A 27,269-nucleotide genomic window follows, 5' to 3' on the forward strand; every position below is an offset into this window, starting at 1 on the left:
TTTCTACCAGGTGTCCGCATTGGGAAAAGACCGCCTCCGTGGTTAGTGGTTTGAGCGTCCGCCCGGAGTGCGGAAGGTCGCGGGTTCGATCCCCGACCGCGTCATACCAAAAGACGTTAAAATATGGTACTTGTTGGTCCCCGCCTGGCGCTCGGCATTAATGGGTACAACAAGGACTGGTCGGCTCGGAGTCAGTATAATGTGTCTGAGTGGGGTTTTCATGCTTCACTGCGGCATGGTATCTCAGTGGGCTAGCACTATAAAACCAGCTTCAGTCTGGGCTAGTACAAGCAGCCGCACATACACATACACATACACACGCATGCACGTCGTCATATGAGCGAAATATTCTCAAGTACGACGTTAAACCCAATTTCACCTCACCTCACCTTGAAGAGCATAACTAAGTTGCCTTCTTTCATGTGAAGATCCTGGCTAGAACTGATCTTCAGTAACCCATGCTTGTCGTAAGAGGCGACTAACGGGATCGGGTGGTCAAGGTCAGCATTGGATTCATGTAACAAAGCTTCCACCTCAACCACAAAGAGTAAGAATACTATAGAACAGATAACACAACCCTGTTTCACACCACTCAAAGTATCAAAGTAAAGAGACACATAACTATTTGATACCTTTACAGCAATATAGAACATAAAATAGACCAGTGAACTGCCACCAAAGACATCCAGAGGGTGTCCAGGACCTTGGTCCTACATGATCCTCTGTGTGTTTAATATCTTTATGCAACATTCAGCAATATTGAAGCATAACATACACAACAGAATTCAGACCAGACAATCCTGAAAACTCTGGTGTCGTTTCTTAGTAGAGCTTTCAGCAGGCCATTACCATAACATTTTAACGTGTTAACGATTAAACCCTCTGACATTACAATCGTACGTGTGTTTCTATAAACACATTGTAAATTATTTGCCATTATCTACATTGTATGGCCTTCAACAAAGACATTTAAATATAGTGACGTTCTATGACGATTCTGATTTTGTATTAATGACCTTCAACAACTGAGGTACAAATTGGTACATACTTCAAATATGAACATAACACAAACAAGAGCACACAAAGTACTGATAAACTTCTAAGAAACTGACAAATTCTTTTCAACATCGTTTGCACAAGCTATTGTAGGAAGGGGTTCTATTGAAACATGAATTATTATAAAGCATTTAATCACGTCCTATTACAGGATCACAATATATCAATGACCCCCTCACCTGTGACCTTGCACATATCTTGATACGTCCAAGGGCAAGTTAGTCATCAAGTGATAAGATATGTTTACACGCCGTGCAATATCATATCAAAATAACAGTTGCGAATGATCCGGATTTTGTATTGTATCTGTGAGATGTTTGTACAAGGGGTTTAAAGGGAATGAAGAAGTAATCTATGGGACAATGTTACAGAAAATAATCATGATCAACCTACACCATATAGCTGCCGTGACTTTGGGGTTTAGATAACAAAGTTGTATGGCTTTTTTTCAGAATACGAAATCTCATCTCGTCCTAATTAATGCACCTATGTTTTGATAACAGTCCTGTCTAATCTTCAGATTGCACAACTATGACTGACCTTTAATCACCATCAATTGAACATGTTATCTACTGAAACATAGCTGGTCTCTGTGAAGAGCAGGTTGTGCTCACAGAGGAACCTTGGCGTATGGCGTTGCGCTCTGATCTGTCATCATACTGTGAGAAAGTAATACACCTCATATCCAGATTGTCTCGTTCTTGGATTCAGTGACACTTTTAACAAGATGATGCGATGTTTACAAGCGTTGCTGCTCATGTCCGCTGTCTCTACGGGGTCGGCGGGGGTTTTCACCGATGACCAGGCCAGTAAGGTGGAAATGTTTGTGGAGGAGGTCATGCGGTGTAGACAGATCCCCGGGCTGACCCTGGCTGTTGTGAAGGGGGATGAGACGTGGACACGGGGGTTCGGACAGGCGGACATTGAACAGGGAGTGAACGTCACCAAGGACACTTTGTTTGGAATTGGATCAGTGACGAAGGCTTTCACTAGTACCCTCCTGGCCATGATGATTGATGAAAGTAATGGAAGGTGTGTGGAAGACATAAAATATAAACAGATTGCATATTTTACCAGTTACACGCCTGGCTATTATTACTTTATTACAATATTTAGAGTGAGTGAGTGAGTTTAGTTTAACGCCGCACTCAGCAATAGTCCAGCTATATGGCTGGGGTCTGTAGATAATCGAGCCTGGACCAGACAATCCAGTGATCAACAGCATGAGCATCGATCTGCGCAATTTGAACCGATGACATGTGGCAACCAAGTCAGCGAGCCTGACCACCCGATCCCGTTAGTCGCCTCTTACAATCGTGGGTAGCTGAAGATCAATTCTAACCCGGATCTTCACAGGTGCACAATATTTAGAGGAAGCGCGTGAAGTTACGTATTGAGTGGGTACTACTACTAATAACTACTTCCTGATCATAAGTTATTGCATTCGGTATTAATGATGTGCTTTATCTGCACAGTCACGTTTTCATGTTAATTACAGCCCTGCACTCATCGACTTATCGTCAATCTTTGCTGGGGGGTTTGCAGTTAAAATTATCAGTTTATATACAACGAGGAATAGTTTACATATGCCGAGTATACTTATAAACGTTTGTCTCTATTCGTGTCTATTGCTATGTTACAGTTTGACATGGACGTCAAAGGTGAAGGACGTGTTAGGGCCAGACTTTGCATTTGTGGACGAGGAAAGAACAAGGGAGACTACTCTGAGGGATCTTTTGTCCCACCGAACAGGACTGCAGCCTGCAGTCTTACCCAGTTTTGCTGGCTTCGATCCCAACTTCACGAGAACTGAATTTGCCAAGTAATTTTTATGTATATATGTCTATATATACAGCCGTGCATTAATTAAGCACCACCCTATTTTGAAATTAAGATGTGATGCTACAGAAGAGTTAGGATATAGCCATCAGTTTAATCAGCCTATAAGTTAAAGAAGCTTTATCCATTGACAAATACCATAACCTTTTCTATTCTTTATGAAAGGATATGTTGATGAAAATGCGATGGGACTGAATTTTTACCCAAAATAACCATTCCTCTCCTACTCAAACTACACAATTAAATTAAGTTTTGACTAAAAATAACAATTCTGTTATATCCCAAGATGGCATTTACACATCAAGTAAGCTTTAATTATGCATAATCAGGACGAACCCGAATGTCAAAGATTCAGACCTTTTTCCAGCAATTCAGATTGCTAATTGACAAAAACTGAAAAAGGCCAAATTAATAAGATTTTGGAATAAATATTTTATGATTTTGAGTTTATTGCATTGAATAAACACTTCTCCTTGCCGGATACTTATAATTACAGCTAAAATCTGTTTGTTTTGTTTGTAAAGTAACTTTTACTGCATTTTAAAATTTTACTTTTTTTTAGTTTGACTCTAACTTTTCCTAAATTTTAGTTGCAAACTTTCATCCATTCACAATAAATAACAAATTTATAGGCCTCATAACAATCAATTATTACTTTCACTTTTCAAAATAAGGTAACTTGTTTTAGGACAGAATAACACCTGTTTTATATATAGGCAATTTTCCTTATTAAAGAACATGGCAATTTCAATGAAATTTTTTAAATGTTAAATGCTTGCCCATCAAATTATAAAGGTTATTTTTGTTAAGAATTTCATTTCAGACAAAATTAATTGGTAAAACTACAGGGTGGTGCTTATTTTATGCACGGATGTATATATGAATGACTTTAATTAAGTAATCATAATCCAGTATTTATTGAAGTCATGGTAGTATATATATTCAGACCACAGTCCTCGGGTCTTGGTTTTCGCATTTTGACCTCATGGATATTTACTTCCTTATCAGATACAAATTACAATCCCATTACATTCCCAAACGGTAACATGGTGACGCACAAATTGATTTTCATGACATTATTGGCCATTTCACAGCCGTTTCCGCTTTCTTCCGGAAGTTCAACCTTCCGTGATGTCTTTGAATACAACAACTGGGCGTACGCTCTGCTCGGCCGTATTGTGGAAGTGTTGTCAGGAGAATCCTACGAAGCAACGCTGGAGAAACGGATCTTCAAACCACTGGGGATGAACCAGTCACGTGTTCTGGGAAAGACGGCAACCGTAAATACCCCAGCGATGGCAAAACCGTATTTTGACGTGGAGAACAGACTCGTATTAACGGATCCTTCTATTTACGAGTGAGATTAAACCTTTATGATCTTTTGCTTGATAATAAGTGTATGCAACTGAAAAAATACCACTCCTTTTCAGGTTATTAGGTAGTGTTATCCATGTATCCATGTTAGAATTTATTACATTTATAGGATCAAACAGTTACCAGTATGAAAAATGCAAAACATTTCAAAAACCCTTGTGTCAACAAGTTTCATAATATAAGGGTAACGCTATTTTACAGGGCAAATGATAATGCCGTGAAAAATAGTGTTACCATTATTATAGCTAAAATGGATAGAATTTTTAATAAAATAAAACCAAACAACGGTATCGGTTTTGAAGCATATACTGCTAACAACAAACGACGGAGGTCACTGACACATTTTACAAATATGGAAACGTATTAGAACAAAACAGATGACGTCACTATTGAGTGACGACATTCGACCTTGACCGAGTTCCAGTCGATGTTTTCATTGCTGCCTGTTGTAACTTATGGTACACTTGTGCAGTTTGGCACCGGCAAGAAAGTGTATAAATGGCACAGGTACATGTGACGAATGTGAGTCAGAAATATCGTCAATACTGAACCCATGTTCAAACGAGCCATAGGTGATTGAACACCTTATGAACACTTCAGTTAACAACGGGCATGATAATTGCCCGTCGTCAAGCAATTTGGGGGCATTATCAAGTTACAGTGGCCCGCTCATTTCTGATAATAAGCGGGCGTTTTAATGATAATTCTATCCATTTTAGCTATAATGTGGAATAATTGCAGCCATCATGGTGAAAGAGAGACAGCAGCATTTGATAGAATTCAGGCGAAGTAATTCAGTGGTTTATATCAGTCGATGTAGTGAGTGAGTGAGTTTAGTTTTACGCCGCACTCAGCAATATTCCAGCTATATGGCGGCGGTCTGTAAATAATCGTGTCTGGACCACACAATCCAGTGATCAACAGCATGAGCATCGATCTACGCAATTGGGAACCGATGACATGTGTCAACCAAGTCAGCGAGCCTGACCACCCGATCCCATTAGTCGCCTCTTACGACAAGCATGGGTTACTGAAGGCTCATTCTAACCCGGACCTTCACGGGTTTCTTCAGTCGATGGAAATATCGGTACCATATTCTTAACTGATGATCTTGGTTCTCTTCAGCATTCACCCAGAAGAGTCCGCGGGTGCTATTGCGACTTCAGCAGAGGATATGGCTAAATGGATGCACTTCCTGCTGAGGCAAGGGGTGACGGAGGACAACGTCACATTGGTTAATTCTAAAATACTTGCGGAGGTCTTCAATCCTCACGAGAGTTTTACTGGCGGTCAACCTTTGTCAAAGCCGAAGTATCCCGTGATGGACATGGAGTATGCTTATGGTTATGCATGGTTCATATCGACGTATAAGGGTAAGTTACCATCCTGACTTTTGTCATACTTAAATGAGTATGATGTACATTGCACTGCATATACAAGCCAGCGACAGCGAGGAACAAGACAGCGAGAAACCAAATTTGGTATTTACCATTGCATGATATCGCTGGAAGTTTGCTAAAAGCGGCGTTAAATTAAACTCTCTCCCTTACTATTAACACATGAAGTATCAACAATGAGCATATATGAGTTAAATTCGTTTTTATTCCCATGAGTAAGATAAACAATGACTGTCTTATTTGAAAACCTGGTGTCACTGATTTTGGACGATGCATACATTATATTTTCACTTTAATGTTGCTCTTTTCTCCAAGAGGAATCTGTTTGGTTAGATGTCAAGTCTAGGTATTCTCTGAGGTTTGTTGTTTGCTTCTTCTTACGTCCAAAAGTGACAAAAGCAATATACAACCACAAACAAGACTGCAAGTAACGTGACTATATGAGAATTTACCTTGGGCGTTATTAATGTATTCTGGTGTTGTATTGTACTGTTGGTTTGATTGTTATTTTCCAGGATATAAAAAGTTCATGCATGGTGGAAACTTTCACTCATACATAGCCTCACTTGAACTTTACCCCGACGTGCACTTCGGAATCTTTGTAAGTGCAAATGGACCAGGAACAAAGGATGAGGAAATTGGAGAAAAACTTATCTCATTCTATGTTTCTGATATTTTGATTGGTGACCAACCCTGGCTAAATTCATCCACGGCTTGCACATTCCCTTTGCCATGGGACAAGTGGACACCAAGCGGCCAAAATAATTCCGACGTCACGAACTCCGATGTGAAGTTCCCTGATTGCTATGTTGGGAAATACGGGCAGCGTCTGTTTGGTGACCTTGAAGTTAAGAGGGGACCAGGGTCGTCATTGGAGCTGTTCTACAACAGGTTACGGGGCTCTCTGAACACCACAACTGATAATAGTACTTTCAAATTTGATGCATGGGACCCGTTTAGATTGTTTTCTCGGCCCGGTAATGCCACGGTTCTTGTTAAAGTATACTTTCATGGGTTAAACGAAGGAAGGTATTCGAAACTGGATCTCATTGATCCTCACAATCTGACATTTACGAGAGGCCTGGATGTTTACGATAAAAAAGTTTAGAAACAAATGGGTTGAACGTCTTTTAAAGGCACTCACAGGACGTGGCTTTTTCTAGAGTCTAGAGGTGGAGAACGTGCAATAATAACCTTTTACCCTTGAACATCATGACAACAAAATATTTCGTTTAAATATGGGTAACTCTCTTTCCATTGTATCACCCACTGTATTCTTATCTGATGATACTACAAAGATATGCTTCACGTGTACTTTATGTAATGTAAACAGTGTGATGTAATGCATTTTGTTTGTTTATAAATATTGTCACATTTCGCTTTTTTATACCAGTATTTGAATTTAAGGCAAAACATAGGGTGTTATTGGATATGCAGCCATGAATTTGCTTCCTGATCATAGAAAACATTGCATCTTGGTATTTGACTCAACAATGGTTCCCTTTAAGTAACCACATTTGCATTCTTATCGGATCTATCCATATTAGTATATACTCTTCGAAAATTTAGTCTCACTGACAACGCTCACTATATGTTATATATACATTTACATCGAAGGTTGATTTCTCCACAGACTTGGGGGGAACCACCTGCAAGCTCTATGCAGCTGAATTGCACGAGGGTCATGCATCAAATTGCTGAAAAGCACGTGGAAATATCGTGCATGTGAACAGATGCGTTGTGGTGTAAAGAATTGTTAAGAATTCGCCAATTTTCACTGATTTTCATCCTTTACTGAACTCATGACAATAATCTTTTCAACGATACGAATTTGTTTTACAATACATTAGTTCATGTGTAAACAGTACCTTTAAACAGTATGGCATATTTTGCAAAAACAGTTGCCTGAATGAAGTGGTTATATTTACACTAGTGAGTCTAAACTTTTGATGAGCTGTATATATAGGAATATCTCAACTCAATAATAATGTAATTATGCACGCTGAAAGTTAACTGATACTATCTGACGATCCATTGATTGACATGAGTATCGATCTAAGCAATTGGGATGTTTCAACTGAGTCAGAAAGCCTGACCACGCAATCTCTTACAACAAGCATGGGTTGCTGTAGGTCAATTCTAACCCGGTGTAGCAGCCCAGAATAACCCCCCACCAGATTATACCCCGGGGTAAACTATGGGCTAGCCCAGTTTATACCCCGGGGGTATATTCTGGACCAGGCCAAAGTATACCCCTCCAGCCCAGACTATACCCCTAAAAAATTATGTTGACAATTCACTCAATATGAGTGTGTGACTCAGGGCAATGGTCTTGGTGTCATTTAAAGGAATTTGTAGGTGCATTTTATTTACATTACTGCATAATACAAAATTTATGAAGCATTTGTTTAGTGCCTCTCTGCGATGTGATATTTTCGACTTTGCGTAACCCAGCCATGCTGATATATCATCAAGGTTAGTAGTTAGTTATCTGCTTTATCTGCTTTAACTAAGGTATTTCGGCGACGGGGAATTACACTTATTAAGAAATGAGGTGGAACCAAAAATAGAAAATTTGAGAGAAAACTGATTTGAAAATTTAAAAAACATATATTATATACATATTTATAACAATTTTAAGATGGTAAAAAGTGGAATTATTCTATTATTGTTTTGGGAGATTTGATGGTCTATGGAGATCATCAAGGTGTTTGTGGAATTATTATATACCTACCTTCTTGTTGTGAAACAAATTAGTTTGACTTTTAGAGAGAAAACATATAAGTTAAAAAAATTAAACAAAACATTTTGACAAGTGTTAAACCAATCAAATGTGAAATGAGAAAGATTAAACCACATGCTACAAACACATTACATTGTAATAGAAACTCAACAACAACATGAACAGATTAACTACGGGCACACTCTACTCATCAATCTAATTAGGGCTGTACCATTTTGGGGCTTTATAAGTGACATTATCATTATCACCATTTTGGAGGTGGGTGTTGTCTTAATTAATACCCTACTCCACTGTCTAACAACTGGCTGTCTAACTAATGGGAGATAACCGGTGTGAGAAGGGGCTGGTGTGAATAGGGGCTGGTGATAGTGTGAGTAGGGGCTGGTATTTGTTTATCAATATGAATGAGTGACTCTGGAGACTGATCTCGGTGTCATGTACAAGTATTTAAAAGTGCATACCCAGATCTTGAACTACTACACCAGCTCTGATAAGAAGTATCCTAAGCACATCTATGACCTGGATCCTGACACCCGTTTGAATGCGAAGTCAATAAAATTATAGTAGTATCCTTAATCACTTGTTTTCTGTAGGGGTATAATCTGGGCTGGGGGGGTATACTATGATCTAGTTCAGAATATACCCCGGGGTATAAACTAGGCTAGGCTAGCCCAGACTAGGCTACCCCAGATTATACCTGGGGTATAGTCTGGGCTAGCCCAGTTTAACCCCGGGTATAGTCTGGGACAGGGGTATACTCTGGCCTGTTACACCGGAACTTAACGGGACAGAAAAGGTATAGATTCCACAAAGGATTTTTAGCGTTTAGTTTTTAAAAACCGTCATTTATATTTGACAATTAAATATATCAAACGAGGAAGAAATGAAAGAAATAATACGTTTGGTAAAAAATATGTTTGATTTTGAATTAAATGCATCCTTACGGTAACGATATCACATCCAATATCTGTAGCAGTTTTTCAGCGCGTATAAAAGTTGATACCACACACACATCTACCTATATGATATCATAATCTAAAATACTAATCTAATATGCTCAACTATCGAATAATCAACTACAATGTACGGACAATAGTTGCCGACTAGATTTATGTAACCTCAGTTCATAGTGACTGATTTATTTGACTTGACAACCTTGACGTGTTTTTATGAGGTACACTCATAATATACCATTCCCAAAAAAGAAACGCATAGGCGATTTGTATTTTTAAAAATCCATTAATTACCTATTGTGTTCAAACAATCGTCAAAATATGTAACAAAAGTGTTGATAACATGATTTTACACAATTGCACAAGTGAAAAATCGATTTTACCTCAAAATGATGATTTTGACGAGATTTCTTACAAGGATTAAAAAGGCATCGCCACAACGCAACAGAAATCACCTTCCAGTTGAAATTGTGCAGCAAAGAGCATGCACTGTCTGGCAATAAAAATCCAGATTACTTTCGGAAATTGGCATTCGTTTTGAAGGAGTTTCAAGGTTAAATCACTACGTCGCGTCTTGACTCTGCGACACGGAACATCGCCATTCAAAAAATGCTCGCTAGAGATTACCAATCTTCTGTTGCCAGGTGTCTGAATGTTAGTCTGAGCAAGATATCACGGCTTGCAGCTCGTTACAGCCAAACAGGTATAACAAATGACCGCCCCCCCTACAGGCAGACCTCGAGTTACCACTGCAGCCCAAGATCGGTACATCCGGGTACTCTTTTGCGTGATCGTACTGCCACGGGTGAGAGCTCAGCTCAGCAGCCAGGGTGCCTGGACTTCGGAGGATATCCGGTCAAACTGTACGGAACAGGTTGAAAGAGATTGGTCTGAGAGCCAGGTGACCCGACGTCGGGACCGTGCTACGTCGTCACCATCGCGCTCAGCGTCTCCGTTATCTAAAAGTATCCACTTGGTTGTATAGACATTACCTTCTTCTAACCTGGTGTAAACATTCATGCACTAAAGTCTATTTGTGGACGAGTTATACATGTTTGAAAACACAACAGATTTTTGGTTTATGCGTTTCTTTTTGGGGATAGTATATTAGATATGTATAGAAACACTTCGTTTAAATGTGTCGAACATTGTTAAATGAACTCGTTGTGTTCATGCATTTTATCGCTAAGCCATGTGTGCATGCGGGCGTGTGTGTCTTTATATTGCTATATCAAACGTTTGTAAGAACTATATTCAACTAAGGTAGCAACTACTTAAACATAATCAACGTACATGAAAGTATCAGCTGAAAGTATCGTTTACGAAGATGAAAGTATCCCCTTCGTAAATGAAAGTATCGCCTGTGTACAAGTAACGTAGATGATAAGCTGTTTTCAGATTGTGGCACATATGCTCTTCCACATTTAGTAGAGGGTCCTATTGATAGAGATATGTGTGCTCTGTAACAGTTTTCGAAACTGCGAACGAGGGGTGATGTATTTTTAGTAGCAGATACCTGTACAAGGTATTTCAAGGTGAGTGATTTTAGATTTACGCGCACTCAGCAACATTCCAGCTATATATGGCGGTGTTTATAAATAATCGATGTTTGGTGGACACTGAAATAATACAACCCAGGCAAACGATATCCACACCCCACAAGACCCCCCACACACCCCACACACCCCACCCTTGTTTACATTTACAACAGTCGGGAGGAGTAAGGGGATTGCCCAAGTTTGAATGGGTTTCCCTCCCCGGTGTATTTGTGCATGTCAACAATGTCAAGACTTGAACTGTCTGTATGGGACGTCTGTTGACAAAGGAATTTTAGCGCCTGACGCTGCGCTCTGATCTGTCATACCTTTTTTAAAAGAAACGCACCTCATATCCAAATTGTCTGGCATTCAGTGACGTTTTTTAGCATAGCTTTTTAGATGATGTGGTGTATGCAAGTTTGTGGAGGAGGTCATGCAGTGTAGATAGATCCCCATATAGGAAATACCCTTTTGGGTTGTTTTCGTAATGTGAACTGTCATCTCGTCCATATGCGCCGACGGGTGTTGAGTCCTGTCTAATATATACATTTCACAACATTGACCAAGATAATATATCATTACTCATTTACTTGTAGGACTACAACTTGTGTCTGGTTGCATGCATGGTGTGGTGTATGCAAGCGTTGCTGCTCATGTCCGCTGTCTCAGCCGGGTCGGCGGGATTTTCACCGATGACCAGGCCAGTAAGGTCGAAATGTTTGTGGAGGAGGTCCCCGGGCTGACCCTGGCTGTTGTGAAGGGGGATGAGACGTGGACCCGGGGGTTCGGACAGGCGGACATTGAACAGGGAGTGAACGTCACCAAGGACACTTTATTTGGAATTGGATCAGTGACGAAGGCTTTCACTAGTACCCTCTTGTCAGATGTACCTAATTACCCAACCGTAAAGAGATACAACTGCAATACACATAACGAAAAAATGAGTGAGCCACAAACTTTTGTCCTGCAGTGTCACTAACGAATATATAAACTCCCTGACAAATATCTAAAATCATAACACGGGGCTTATTCAGTGACTCAGAGATGAGAGATCACCGATGGGCGGTATGCTCACTCGATGTCACCTGAAACCCTGTTGCTAGGCCGCCGCGTATGTTCAGAAGAATTCTTTTACGAATTTCGCAATAGGGTATTATGGCGTGTGTGTAAAGGTTTTAAATCTGGGCCGTTATCACCGTGTGACATTTTGACGATTTGTATGGAAAGGCTGGTGGATTGGACCTCAGAGTTATCCGTTGTGTGACTTTTAATGTATGCGTGTAAAATATAATATTACGTTGAAGTCAACTGGATTGTGGATCGTGTCTGCAGAGTTAGTGAGTGAGTGCGTTTAGTTTTTCGCCGCTTTTAGCAATAGTCCAGAAATATCACGGGACACAAGAAATGGGTTACTCACATTGTACCCATGTGGGGAATCGAACCCAGGTCTTCAGCGTGACGAGCCGACACTTTAACCACTAGGCTACCCCACCGCCCCTCGTGTCTGTTACACGACAGCAGTGAAATATCGGATATTAAGGGAACCTTGGCATGCCAGATGTATAATGCTTATTCCCAAAACAGGATACTGAGGGAGCCTTGGCAAGCATGACATATAATGTTTATTCCCAATAAGGATATTTATCATCCCAAAATACATAACCGTGATAATCTCTTATTCATATAATGTGATTGTAATTTTTGTCCTCTATAAACCTCTATAGCCCGGTCTGCATGAACATACTTTCGAATCTCATCTCAAGTCGCCGGCGGAGTTGCCTGCCTTACACTTGCCTGTATCTGCATGAACATACTTTCGAATCCAATATTCGTCCGGATCTCAAAAGCTCGTACTCTCCAGCATTTTTCTTTCACTCGGATTACTTTACTAAGTATGCAATATGACGTTTACCCTGCCTCTTATTTTTCTATAATTCTGTACTGGGACGCCCTGCAAGTATTTCTTAATGTCAGGGCACTCACAGCCTTCACGAGCGTATACGCTGATCTACTTCAGTTTGTTTTCATAGTTGTTTTAAAGATCCAAAGACATTAAAACTGACACGTTATATTTACACTTGAAACACCCCTTAGTCATGGGAGGGACTGCCTGACTGGGACTGAAATGTCAATAGATATGTTTTCTGCATTGTTGCAATCACCAGGTATTGCAGGTACTGTTAGTCAGGCGATAGGCATAAAACTGTAATGAACTCGAGAGGATATTCACATAAGACGAACCATTTCGATGTAATTGAAAGGACACCAGTGTCTTGTAGAAATCTTATTTCAGTCATCATATATTTTTATTTTTGCGCAGTTTCGCCCGTTAATAGCATCGTGCACAAGTCAAACCAGTCGAGATTATAGGTTTTAATTAGCATATTTTGAATCTGCGAAAAAAAAGCACATCCATATTCTGATGCCTTTGAGGATGGGTTGTAGTTTGAGTAGCTACCGCCCCCCTGCGTATTCTCCTAAATCGTTCACTAATTCTTATTACTCACATAAGAGTCTGACGCTAGATACAACAGCTACATAGGAACATTGTTCTTTTAATTCTTGAGAATAATACATAGTTCTCGATTTAAGTAGGGGCGGTGGGGTACCCTAGTGGTTAAAATCTGGGGAAACTCACTCGCTCGCTAACTCGATTTAACTTGTCACGTTTCCCTTTCCTAAAGACCATGGGGTCTGTAAGTCCCAAAACATTCGAAGTAAATTAAAACGTTCCACTTTTTAAATCGTAGAATACCTGTTCTTTTAATGTATGGCTAGATCTGCTAAATTGCTAACGGCTGAAGGGATGGTGTAAATCCAGCTAGGGTCCATGCAGGAAGCAAATGTACTGTAAGTCCCCATGGTCCCTAGTATGGTGATCTACCTTCAGTTGTTGGCAATCTATAGCCGGTTTTTATATTGTATTGTCATTTGAAAGTAACATATTTTAGATTTAATTACTAGTCTTAAATTTTTCCCTGTGATAATCTAGTTGTTTCACTGTCCTTCATCGACGGGTGTTTTATAATGTAATTGTGTTTATTGTTAATTTATAACTTTTTAAGTCACAATATGGCTGAAATATTGCCGATGTGACTATAAATTTGAACTCACTCACTCACTAAAGACCATGTCGGTTTTGCCTTAAATACTAGATCACCTACTCATACCGAACTGCATGTGCCTTGTACTTATAAAAAGTATAACAAATATTAAAACACAATGAGAATTATGGCATGTGAGTTAACGCTGAATGCTACAAATCTATCGGGGTCTCTTTCCTCCACGTTGTCACACTTTCAGAAGGAACCCATTAACTGCAGTGAGGTGAAATTGAGTATTGCTTAGCGTTTAAGATTATCGCCTCTTATATAGTGGCTTTGTACATTTGTCTGCTTGTACTAATACAGACGCATGCTAGTTTTATACTGCAAACCCACTGCGATACATTTTAACATGAAGTCGTTTTACGCCAACATGGTGACGGGTTATTGGATCGGGGTCGACCAGTTAAGCAGGTCAACTGCAAATACCATTTATACAAAATTATGTTAACCTATTTTGGCATGAACCGGTACGGGGATCGAATCATCGACCACAAGCTCTGTCCACTGCACCACGTTGGCGATTTTGACTAGCCTTTGCATGTGTTTTTGACGAATGCCACCGGTGGAGCAGAACACGCTCACCTTTTCGCGAACGCCATGGTGCCGCTGTACAAAGCGATCTTAGCGCTAAGGTGACCGTAACACCCATACCTTAAAAATACAGGATGTGCTTAATTAATTTCTTTGTGTATGTGGTTTCATGGTGTGTTGTTTTGTATATATGTAATTGTAAGTGGTAATTGTAATACATTGGTCCCTCCAGTTTTATCTGTTCCGGTCCCTGTCTGGCGCTCGGCATTAATGGGTACAACAAGGACTGGTCGGCTCGGAGTCAGTATAATGTGTCTGAGTGGGGTATTCATGCTTCACTGGGGCATGGTATTTCAGTGGGCTAGCACTATAAAACCAGCTTAAGTCTGGGCTAGTACAAGCAGCCGCACATACACATACACACGCGTGCACGTCGTCATATGAGCGAAGTATTCTCAAGCACGACGATAAACCCAATTTCACCTCACCTCACCTTTATCTGTTCCAGACAACAGCTGGATTCACTGTACATCATAATTAGTTGTAAACAAGCTGCTGCAAGATTATCGGCAGACCGAAACCAATAACATGTCAATTGTGCTTATCAAACGCGAATGCCTCCCTGCTCACTGCTATCAGATCAGAGATGACGATTTCATCTTTAGCCAGGTTTAAGCTAGGTGCCTCGGTGCATTATACCAACTAACTAGTATTATCAATATGTGCCACGTCTCACAAGTAATCCTGGGGCGGTGGGGTAGCCTAGTGGTTAAAGCGTTGGCTTGTCCCGCCGCAGACCCGGGTTCGATTCCCCACATGGGTACAATGTGTGAAGCCCATTTCTGGTGTCCCCAGCAATCTCACAAGTAACCCTAGCGCCAAGACGATCGAAACCCACATGCTTTAACATACCCATCTGGCAGTCGTAGCCCAAAGATCGCTTTGTGGGACGGGGCACAGGGACAGCGTGATTATTATATCTCTCTGTATTACGCAAACGTAAATACAAATCGTCAGAGAGCCATACACCGACACTCTAGTATGAGAAACTTTGACTGAGCCGCAGTAATGTCGTTGGTTAGTTTGTTGTTGTACAGGCCACTGCCATATAGCTGCAATATTCCAGCTATATGGCAGCGGCCTGTACATAATCGAGTCTGGAACAGACAATCCAGTGATGAACTTCATGCTTATCGATCTACGCAACTGGGAAACGATGACATGTGTCAACAAAGTCAGCGAGCCTTACCACCCGATCCCATTAGTTGCCTCTTACGACAAGCATGGGTTACTGAACATCATTTCTAACCCGCATCTTCACGGGTCTGCAGCAATGTCACAGGTGAGGTGAAATGGGGTTTAACGTCGTACTTAAGAATATTTCGCTCATATGACGACGTGCATGCGTGAATATGTGTGGCTGCTTGTACTAGCCCAGACTTAGTCTGGTGTTATAGTGCTAGCTCACTGAGATACCTTGCCGCAGTCAAGCATGAATACCCCACTCAGACACATTATAATGACCTCGAGCCGACCAGTCCTTGTTTTACCCATTAATGCCGAGCGCCAGGCAGGGACCAACAAGTACCATATTTTAACGTCTTTTAGTATGATGCGGCCGGGGGTCGAACCCGCGACCTTCTGCTCTCCGGACGGACGCTCAACCACTACACCACGGAGGCCGTCAGCAATGTCACAAGCGACTCTAAGCACAGTTAACATGTAGGATCATGAATAAGCTGGTCTAGATTTAGGTCGTCTGTCTAATAGGATATCCACTTCCAAACATGGGCCCAACTTAATGTGACAAACCATTTGTCTACTGAACTTTTAAATGGAAAACCGTATTTACTACTTTGTTGTTGCAACAAAATATATTTCTTTAGTTTTCTTGTGAGAAACTGTGCCTATTCTGACTTGTGATAGATTAATAACAAAATGGAACATGTTAATCGCAAAAGCTAATAACCTGCATGTTTTTAGTCTGTAGGCAATATACATACAAAAAAGCATACAATCCCAAATTGAATCGGGTAGGTTTATCTAGAGATCGGTAGCTAATTGTGAAACTAGATTGTGATATTAGCAAATGACCACACATTAACTAACAATCACAACATTATCTGAAAACACAAAGGTTGTGTGTTACAATCACATAAGGCAATACAGTGGGTTAAGCGAGTGATACTATTAGTCAGAATATGTTGCAGCAATGTGCAGTATTCGGAAATATTTTCACACTTGAATGAAGCACAAATCCAGTGTTGGAAACAGGTGGAAAAGTCGTAGTTTCCATTAGATATCCCGCGATACTGTTGTACCAACAGATATACCCAAGTCTGGGCATACAGGGAAGGCCTGGAATCTGCCTCATCTTGCACTTTGAGGCATATGTCCAGTCTTTTCCCGAGTTTTCTACATCAAGAACCAGATAATCATTTGAATGAACAATTGTAAAATGGCAGTAGACAAACACCTTACTCTACATATATGACACGTTATTATGGTTAACTAACAACTTCATTTTAATTCACCTGATGAAAGAATAACAATTAGCTCTAAAACGTATAAAGAACAAAAGAAGTTGTTATCCATAAAAAAACGTGTCATATATTCATGTCTTCCAACGTGTAAATGCCTTTCAAGAACCCCACAAAGGGTCTCTTGGAACAGTTGGATTCGTTCCATATCAAGTTCACGACCAAGTTTAACATTATAAGAACACTTCTATCAACTTGCACCTTGCGATCATCACAAATGACGCCTGTAAAGAAGAAGTAGACAAAACACCTCACAGTGGATGTCGTTAAACCATTGGGATTAATTCCATATCGAAGTCAATATACCAAGAACAATTAAAAACCCTGCACCTTACTATCATCACAAATGACACCTGCAAGTGAGTAGTAGATAAACACCTCAAAGTGGATGTCGTTAAACCATTGGGATTCATTCCATGTCAAAGTCAAAATCAAACTCAACATTATAAGAACGCTTCAGTCAACTGCATCTCATTGCCATCAGACATAAAGCTGCTCCATACAACATGACAGTCCCTATCACACACAGAGGACGATACAAAGTGTTGCTATCACCATGAGTAGATTGCTGAACTTCTTGATGCTCTGCCCATTTGTTCCAGTCTCTGCACTTGTGAATATATTTTTATCATGAAAACTTATACCTCTGGTAAATGTCAATTTGCGGACCAAAATGAGGTCAACCTTTGAATATTTTCCTTCGTTCAGCCCCTTGAAAATCACCTTTGCCAGAAATGTATCATTACCAGGTCGCGAAAGGAGTCTGAAGGAGCCAAAGAGATCAAGTTTGAATGTACTTTCATCCGCTGTAGTATTGAGGGACCCCCGCAACCTCCCGTAGTATAGTTCCAGTGACGACCCTGAACTCTTAACAACATCAAGGTCGCCAAACATATAATTACCGTATTTCCCAACATAACAATCGACGCATTTCACTTCAGAGTTCGTGATGTCGGAATTATTTTGGCTGCTTTCAGACACATCTTCCCATGGCATTGGGAACGTGCAAGCCGTGGAAGAATTTAGCCACGGTTGGTCACCCATCAAAATATCGGAAATATAGTATGCGATCGCCTTTTGGGCATTTCCTTCATCCCTTGTTCCTGGTCCATTGGCGCTTGTAAAGATTCCAAAGTCCAGGTCGGGGAGAAGTGTGAGGTAGGTTATGTAAGAAAACAAGCCTCCCGAGTGCATGACCTTTTTATATCCTGAAAAAAACCCGTAAAACAATATAAAACATTGTAGTATCACAACCTGGTGTATTGGTAATAATATATCATAATATTATATATTCACAATTCTGCGGGGACTACGGGGTCATCACGCCGATTACCCACTTGGGTACAATGTGTGATGCCCATTTCTGGTGTCCCCCGCTGTGATATTGCTGGAATATTGCTAAAAGCGGCGAAAAACCAAACTCTCTCACTCACTCATTCAGAATCCTGCGAAACAAGCTCAAGTCAATAATAGTGCAGGATAAATGGTAGTCTGGTTGTATGTATACTACGCTTTTAACGAACACGCATACGACGAACTGTGTTTTTTGTCTAGAACCCTGGCTATATATTTCACTTCAATTAAGGTTATAACGAACTGTGTCCCTTTGATACCAAATACGAATGCCGAATGCGCAGTGCCGAATGTGCAAAAGAAAAAAAAACAAATATGAAAAAAAATCAGATTCTGGATTCGAATACGAAAACAAATTCAGATTCGGGATTCGAATCCCCAATCCCCAATCCGATTCTAACTTCATGTTCCCTTGAGTGACTCGTGCATCATCATCAAGAGTTGAGAGTGGTGTGGTAGCCTAGTGGTTAAGCGTTCGCTCGTCACTCATATGTTGTTTGTCGGTTCATCATATTAAAGTCGATCTGGTAGTCTTGCGGTTGACGTGTTAACCAGGGCTCCTTTCTCGAAGCAACCTTTCACTAAGGTTTACCTTAACTCCCATTCTTTAACATTACACTAAGGTTAACTTAGTGACTTACGATCACCTTAGTGCTTTGTGAAAGGAGGCCCAGCATGATTGCTTTTATGGAAGCACAACTTAGAATATTTCTGGAATGTTTCTTACCCTTATATGTCGATAAAACCCATGCATAACCATATCCATAATACAAGTCGCCCACGGGATACTTCGGCTTTATCACGGGGTGAGGGCTATTATAACTCCGGTGAGATTTGAAGACCTCTGCAAGTGTTGTGGACTTGACGAGAGTGACGTTCTTCTCTGTCACCCCTTGCCTCAGCAGGAAGTGCATCCATTTAGTCATGTCCTCTGCCGAGGAAGCAATAGCACCCGCAGCCTCTGATGGATGTATGCTGTGGAGAACCAAGAACAGAACATAAGAACACATCTCCCATCGCCAGAAGACACAAGTTAGTGTGTGATATGGATCTTTGTGTATCGTCCTCGTGTCCCAGCGGGTGGATCGGTGCTGGTGATATCAATCACAGTTTTGCTCGCTTAATCTCGGGGTCAGAGTAGAACAATATGTAACATACTCCCAATATGTCCCTGTTTCATATACTTGCGGTACGGGTTTACTACAATAAATATAAAGTGTTACCTGTGCGTGTATCGTAGTAAAGTAAACCCCAGTTCTGATGGAGGCATGTGACAGCTGTGATTGGATGATATTGTGTAAGATGATTATGCTTTTTAAATGTACATCCATACACTAATTACAACTGACCACAATTTTTAATATCTGGGGCTGCCTTTTATAGCCCGATGACTTATGCTGAATGTGTTCACAGATATTTTCAAGTTGATGACATTTGCTGCGGAACTGGGGCTGGCGTCTTCAGCTTCCTGTACTCGGAAAAAGAATTGGTTAACCTCGTTGAAATGTGTGCTTTCTATTGCAGCTCTAAGGCATACTGTGCATTTATGTACACGAAATGGCTTGAAACGCCATGGCTATTTTATAAGAACATATTACGTTACCATGGAAGTCTATGGGGAAACATTAGGTTTTGTGTAACCTATATCATTGTTCATTCTGTCAATCACTGAAAAACACCGCCTTTACTGAATTAAATAGTCTCAATCATGACCATTGTTTAAAGGGACAATCCTTCCCGACACATATGCGGCCAATGAAGAAATCGACTCTGGACCAGATGATTTAATGACTGATCCCTCAATTCTGTTTGTCGCCCCTAAAGACAAGCATTGGTTCCTGAAAACCAATTCTGATTAGAATGCAGATAGAAACAGGTTGATATAATAATAAACATCAGTTGCAATATGATATTTTCGTTATTGTCTTGGAAGCCGCTTAATCCTTAATGTTACAAATCATTTGTTTCTCTTCCAAATAAGAACTTATCATTATGAAACAAAGAAACAGCAAATCACATGTGCAATGTACCAAACCATGCACTAGATATCCTTAACATTGTTTATAGGTTGAAAGTGCTGTTTGTTTCAAATCCACATATTTTACATTAATTAAACACAAGCGATTAATTGTTTTCTGTCACGAGCATTTGGACTGCGTATTTCGTTTTTCGTTTTTACATATCTGCTCGATCCGTAATGAGATAACGTTCTTATCGGGTATAAATATACATGTGTCCTTTTTCTTTTTGTTTTGCTTTTCATTTTATAAAGAAACAGATACAAGAATGACCTACACTTTTACATCCTTAAAGATGTTGATACGCTGAAAACGAACGGGATTCTTCAAAATGCGCAATTCAGCTATCTAACAAATCTGATCAAATGTATTATCTTACTCGTAGATGGAACTATCTAATAAAGTGAGCTCGTTCTCCACGTCAAAGTACGGTTGTGCCATTTCTGCTGCATTTGACATTATCGTCTTTCCCAGAACACGTGACTTGTTCATTCCCAGTGGCTTGAAGATCCGTTTCTCCAGAGTTGCTTCGTAGGATTCTCCTGACAACACTTCCACAATAGGGCCGAGCAGAGCATACGCCCAGTTGTTATACTCAAAGACGTCACGGAACGGTTTAACTTCTTCAAGAAAACGGAAACGCCTGTGAAGACAAAAACTTATAATCATAACTAATGCTCAATACACTCCATCGATGGAAACTGTGATGGGTGTTTAATAGCTTATGATATACATGTATTAACTTGCTTACATGTATAAACCGACCAGAACGTACATCTAGTTATAATCGTGGACGAAACGTGATTGTTTAACTTCGGGGATAAAGCGTGAGTGAGTGAATTTGGTTTTAAGCCGCTTTTAGCAATGTTCCAGCAAAATCACGGCGGAGGAGACCAGAAATGGGCTTCACACAGTGTACCCATGTGGGGAATCGAACCCGAAGCCAACGGTTTAACCACTAGGCTCAGTCTCAGTCCAGTCGGACCACTTCCGTAGTCCTCGGTCCATGGGTTCATGGATAATTCATAACGACCTGGCAATCGGTTGTTACCAATAGGATGGGACATATTGTAAATTGGGTTTTACCTCGCGTCGAACGGTATTTCAGGTATATTAATGTGTGTTTATAGTTCGCTTAATGTGCAATGTTGATCCAAAGTGCCATAGGTTGTCAAACCAGCGAGCACGGGTTTGGTTCTGATAAACTTAGTATCATGATCGTGACGTATACTGGATTTGAAAGGATACTGGCAAGTGCAAGGCAGGTAACTCTGCCTACGAATTGTTACGTCTCAGAGGACTGGTACACACGTACGGGGGAAAATATGAATATAAAAAATATGGTATATTTCAAAGAAAGTCTACCTTGCAAATTCAGTTCTCGTTAAGTTGTGGTCGAATCCTGCAAACAGTGGCGAGAGTGCGCGGTGGAGCCCTGTTCGGTGGATCAAAAGATCTTTCAGAGTAGTTTCCCTTGTTCTTTCATCGTCCACTAAAGAAAAGTCTGGACCCAACACGTCCCTCAGCTTTGATGTCCATTTAAAACTGTAATGAAGGAGTATACATTACTTCAGTGCATCAAATGTTTCCCACCACCTAATCTCATACACAAAATATGTAAAAACAATGCAATATAACCATGAGTTGTTAAAGTTTTAACTGGTTGTAGTTAAGAAAAAGAAGCGACAATCTGAAAAGGCATGACTTATACAACTTTAAATGATATGTTTGTTTGTTGTTTAACGCCCCAAACCGAAACATGAGTCTCATTAACCTACTCAGACAATGACCTACTTTTCAGCCGATCCGAATTTTCTCGTGTGAAAGTGAAAAGAGACACCACAAACAACTATGGTTACACTGAATTTCAATTCCTTGTTTCATAAGAAAATGGTATTCACAAGTTAATTTTAATTTTAAACTTTAATAACTTCGTATTTCTATATTTTATGGCGATGTGTAGGCAGCATGACCTTAAGTAAGACGTCACGGGCTCCCCTGTTTGATGAGGTCGTAAAATGATTCACAATGCATCTGGCTCACTGGTTACACCTGTTATGTGTTTTTTGCGCTTATTCAGTGTAGTTTGGTAATGCAGTTTGTAGTTTAAATGAATTGGACTCAAAATTCTGGACTGGTTATTGTACTAAGTTGCGCAACAAGACGGAACCCAGTCAGCAGGAAACGAGACTGTTGTGTAATCAATGTTTTGACATGGGTTGCTGAAGATATTCTAACCAGGATCTTCACGGGTATATTTAAAGTATAAGAACATGTTATAAATGCATGGAGAGAGGTGACTGAGTGAGCAATAGTGAGTGGATGAGTGAGTGAGTATAGTTTTTAGCAATATTCCAGCAATATCACGGCGGGGACACCAGAAATGGGTTTTACACATTGTACCCATGTGGGGAATAGAACCCGGGTCTTCGGCGTGACGAGCAAATGCTTTAACCACTAGCAGTGTATGAAATAAGGCCCGTCCGACCGACCGAGACGGTCTAGATTTCTGACGGACGGACTAAATTTACAGCTAGCCAGGCCCGATGGTCTGGTAAAAAATTTAGATGTTCCATACATCTGCATAAATTCACCATATTTGGTCTGGTTAAATCCATTTTGGGCTGGTAACATTTTGAAGTTACCAGCCCTGATGTCTGTCTGGGTTTTTGGGGCGGTGGGGTAGTCTAGTGGTTAAAGCGTTGGCTCGTCACGCCGAAAACCCGGGTTCGAATCCTCACATGGGTACAATGAGTGAAGCCCATTTCTGGTGTCCCCCGCCGTGATATTGCTGGAATATTGCTAAAAGCGGCGTAAAACCAAACTCAGTCAGTCAGTCAGTCTGGATTTTTGGCTTATTTCATACACTGCCACTAGGCTACCCCGCCACCGCGTGAGCAATGGAGATCGGACTGATAGATGGAGACTGAATTATAACTATGTTCATAATAGTTTCATAATGTGATTTACAAAAAATCAAACATTGAAATAATCACTTAGAGTGAGTGAGTATGGTTTTACGCCGCTTTTAGCAATATTCCAGCCACATTACGGCGGGGGACCCCAGAAATGGGCTTCACATATTGTACCCATGTGGGGATTCGAACCCGTAATCATTTAGATAACATCAGCAGCAAATTGCACCATGAAACAAAACACGAATTACTATGTTATTCACTTCCAGAAGAATTAAAGCATAAAGAGTTTCAATTCTATAGATAAGCATTTCCGTTTTATTGTATAATACTAAGGTTTCCACCTGCTGGAATCTAAAAATAAACGGTGCGAGTCTCACCTTATTCCACACTAGCTGCCTGAATAACATACGACACAGTGCAAAAATACAGTTGTTCGGGTAAGGGAGATAATCACTGATTAGTCAAACAGACAGTGTCAGCTGACGGTTTGAATTGGATAAGATGTACAGCATTCGAAGTGAAGTACACGAGGAAGGTATGAGGCTGTAGGATTTCTAATGGAAATCATGTGTACGTCAATTAATACTATTTTCGTATACAATTTGGGCGTGGTAAATTAAGCGAAGTATGTATATTTCTCCTTAACATTTCAATTTTATATAAAAAAAATAACTTACGAAACATGTCTACAGTCAAGGGAAAACAAAACCGGCGCAAGTTTAAAGGCACTATTTCACACCACACTTCTCTAAAAATAAATAATCCATTTCTCTCAATACTACTAACTATCAGCCCTCAGGGAAGCTACCATATAATTTATTCCAAAAACAAGTACGTATTTAGATTACAATATTAAATTAAAAGTTCGAATGAATTACTGCAACGTTGCATATATTTACAATACATTTCAGGTGTTATTATGATAATCATTCTACCTGCAGCATAAATGCTGTATGTGCATTTGCTGCTGAGTTACAAGGTGACTTAGCTATGGGGTCGCATATTTTTCTTATTGCAAGAGTCCTGAAAGAAGCCATGTTCCAGTTTATAAAACTGCGTCTATTATCAATTAAATGAAAGTGACTAAAACATACCAAAAACATATTAAGGTTTGCCCGGATTCTTGGTTTGATGGCACCGTACCCGAACAAGGCGATTCACTTCACCTCACTCACTCATTCACTCACTCACTCAAAACTAAATTAGTAATATATACACTAACGTATAAATTGCGTGTATCAATATCTCTCACATACTTCCCATTACTTTCATCAATCATCATAGCTAGGAGAGTGGACGTAAAGGCCTTGGACACAGATCCAATACAAAACAATGTATCCTTGGTGACGTTCACTCCCTGTTCTATGTCCGCCTGTCCGAACCCACGTGTCCACGTCTCACCCCCCTTCACAACAGCCAGGGTCAGCCCGGGGACATGTCTACACCGCATGACCTCCTCCACAAACGTTTCAACCTTTCTGACCTCGTCATCGGTGAAAACCCCCGCCGACCCGCCTGAGACGGCGGACAAAAACAGCAACGCTTGCATCGACAACATCATCCTGACGAAAGTCTCCACCAAACCGCTGAATCAGTCGCCCAGAAAAGAATTCTGGCAAGAGGCCATATATTCTGAGATGTAATATGATCTAAGTTACTTTTTTCGCTGTATAGCACGCACATCTTATTACAACCGCATGGACTGAACGAGATAGTTGGTAGGCTTTTTCACAGCGTGATAGTAATTCCTTCCGGCGTACTCTGACGTCGGTGTGTTTTACTGCAAATGCTAGTGTGGTGCATGCCAGAAGTATTAATCTGATATCTGACTGATGTGGAATCTCGGAAAAAACGGTTATTGTCGCGTTTACATGGTGAATGAGTTTTAGTTTTACGCTGCTTGTAGCAATATTCCTTTTATTCCCCAAATAACACTTTAACCACAATGCCACCCAACTGCCCCTATCTTGAGATGGTAACTGTGTGTTGTGTAGGGGAAAACAAGTCTCCGATGTTTCAGTTGAAAATGTAACTGTTGCCTCAGGGATTTCCCCACTTCCGAGTGTTTACATTTTCAACCAAACCCGAAGTGTAACTATCTGGCTTATAAACTTTCAAAAGATTTCAATTCAAACAAAAATCCAATTTACACTGGCCCGTTTTAACTCCAGATCACGTAAACGACTGCTTTCGAAAGCAGTCGCTGCAATGTCAAGCTCGCGCTTTTTATAATAAGTGGGCACAAGCCCCTGCGTCGTTGCTTAAATATCCTCAGTACAGTAAATGTAAAAATTCACTATCCTCTTTATCTTAACGCCATAACGCCAGATACTCCGGACAGGTCCGTTAGCCTTTTCTGAAGTGAAATCGCAAATCATGCACAAAAACTTCAATTCTAGTATTATCATTTTCTGGATTCAACAGTACAATGTGTCTGAGTGGGGTATTCATGCTTAACTGCGGCATGGTATCTCAGTGAGCTGGCACTATAAAACATGCTTAAGTCTGGGCTAGTACAAGCAGCCACACATACACACGCATGCACGTCGTCATATGAGAGAATTATTCTTAAGTACGATGTAAAACTCCATTTCACCTCACCTCACCTCACCTCACCTCACCTCACCTCACCTCACCTCACCTCACCTCACCTCACCTCACCTCACCTCACCTCTGGACTCAAATACATGACACTTTTCAAATCCTAATAGCTATTATATAATATCGACCGAGAGGGATCGACTGGCCATTTTGAAACCAACTGGTCACACATGTTAAAGTTCTGTCCCTTTCAAAGGGACAGAGTCTTCTCAGAATCCTAAAACATCCCTTGGGACAGGTTGCCATGTGCAACACGTCAAGACTAAACATGATTTTCAGAATAATTAGGCACAGAGTCTGTTTCCAGTCCGAACATGATCAATAAGAAATCAATTCACATTCTGAGGAAACAGAAACACGGTTACTGGCTATGTAATCATTGCTGTTATATCAATTAGTAATAGACAAGGACCGATAGATCATGTAGAAACGGTAGAAAACTGCCCCAAATACCGCTGTATGTCCAGCTATCATTCTGCACACCCACTGAAGCATCAGAGAAATAGCCACAAGTTGTCTCTCTTTGACCACCGAGGGCTTGCTCCTCGCCAACAGAATCAACTGTAGGCTTACTTTCTCCAAATGACAGCAATGGGAGAGTTTGGATCGAGTGAGTGAGTGAGTTAGGGTTTACTCCGCTTGTAGCAATATTTCAGCAATATGAGGGAGGGGGGACACCAGAAATGGTACCGATGTGGGAAATCGAACCCGGGCCTTCGGCGTAACGAGCGAACACATTAACCACTGGGCTACCGCGCCGCTCCTTGGGTGTGTTTGGAACCTCTTGTACTTCCGCCATATTATTACGTGTCAGCTTAATGTGTTGGGAAACCCAAAATAGTGCAGAACATTGACGTTGTTGTAAACCACCAACATCATTATGGTGCTGACGATCATAATCTTGGCGTTCCAGGATTCGAACTCACGAACCTCGATTTCTGGCACCCAAAATACAGGGAGGCAACTCAGCACAGTACCTACTTAGATCAATGGGTCGCTTTGTCGCGTTCGTTTTCCTCTCAGTGATCCACTGGTGATGTGATCCAATCTCAGATTTGCCCAGCACAGTGAACTGCAGCGTCATAAATGAAGCCCACCCGTGAGCCCACAAGTCGATGAATTGCGTCCTAGAGACTTATTGTCAGTAAATAAATAACGTTAGTCCATATCAGAAACAGTGGGTTCACTGGGTTGCTTTCCTTCTCTAATTTTACACCGGTGATGTGTTCGAATCTCAGATTTTGTCCAGATTAGGTATCTGCTTGACACAAGTCACTGGCAGTCCTTGCAATTTGGACTGC

General features: G+C 40.7%; 2 protein-coding genes across 2 annotated transcripts; one reads left to right on the forward strand and one right to left on the reverse strand.

Moving 5' to 3' along the window:
* Positions 1-1,644: 1,644 nt before the first annotated feature.
* On the forward strand, positions 1,645-7,043 carry LOC124268258. The gene is made up of 5 exons (XM_046703604.1): positions 1,645-2,088; positions 2,699-2,878; positions 3,990-4,136; positions 5,395-5,642; positions 6,182-7,043. Exons 1-5 carry the CDS (start codon positions 1,784-1,786, stop codon positions 6,772-6,774), a joined length of 1,473 nt encoding a protein of 490 aa, XP_046559560.1. The 5' UTR covers positions 1,645-1,783; the 3' UTR covers positions 6,775-7,043.
* Positions 7,044-17,302: 10,259 nt separating this feature from the next.
* Positions 17,303-24,929, reverse strand: LOC124284176 (penicillin-binding protein 4-like). Its single transcript, XM_046720270.1, has 5 exons — positions 24,624-24,929; positions 21,815-21,994; positions 20,829-21,092; positions 19,159-19,406; positions 17,303-18,286 (listed from the first exon to the last, which is right to left on the reverse strand). The coding sequence occupies exons 1-5, from the start codon at positions 24,926-24,928 to the stop codon at positions 17,598-17,600; spliced, it is 1,686 nt and encodes a 561-aa protein (XP_046576226.1). The 5' UTR covers position 24,929; the 3' UTR covers positions 17,303-17,597.
* Between the last annotated feature and the right edge of the window lie 2,340 nt (positions 24,930-27,269).

This window comes from Haliotis rubra, unplaced genomic scaffold, assembly GCF_003918875.1.
Source record: "Haliotis rubra isolate DU_JTF1 unplaced genomic scaffold, ASM391887v1 Scf1, whole genome shotgun sequence".
Lineage (NCBI taxonomy): Eukaryota > Metazoa > Mollusca > Gastropoda > Lepetellida > Haliotidae > Haliotis > Haliotis rubra.

Bases quoted from the DNA above. Each gene is read 5' to 3' on its own strand.
- LOC124268258 (XM_046703604.1), top strand. From the start codon at position 1,784: ATGATGCGATGTTTACAAGCGTTGCTGCTCATGTCCGCTGTCTCTACG. The intron at 2,089-2,698 runs GTGTGTGGAAGA...GCTATGTTACAG, and splicing joins ATTGATGAAAGTAATGGAAG to TTTGACATGGACGTCAAAGG. The intron at 5,643-6,181 runs GTAAGTTACCAT...GTTATTTTCCAG, and splicing joins GTTCATATCGACGTATAAGG to GATATAAAAAGTTCATGCAT.
- LOC124284176 (XM_046720270.1), bottom strand. From the start codon at position 24,928: ATGATGTTGTCGATGCAAGCGTTGCTGTTTTTGTCCGCCGTCTCAGGC. The intron at 19,407-20,828 runs GTAAGATAATAC...GGTTCTCCACAG, and splicing joins TTAGATAGTTCCATCTACGA to CATACATCCATCAGAGGCTG. The intron at 18,287-19,158 runs GTAAGAAACATT...GGTTTTTTTCAG, and splicing joins GGTTTTATCGACATATAAGG to GATATAAAAAGGTCATGCAC.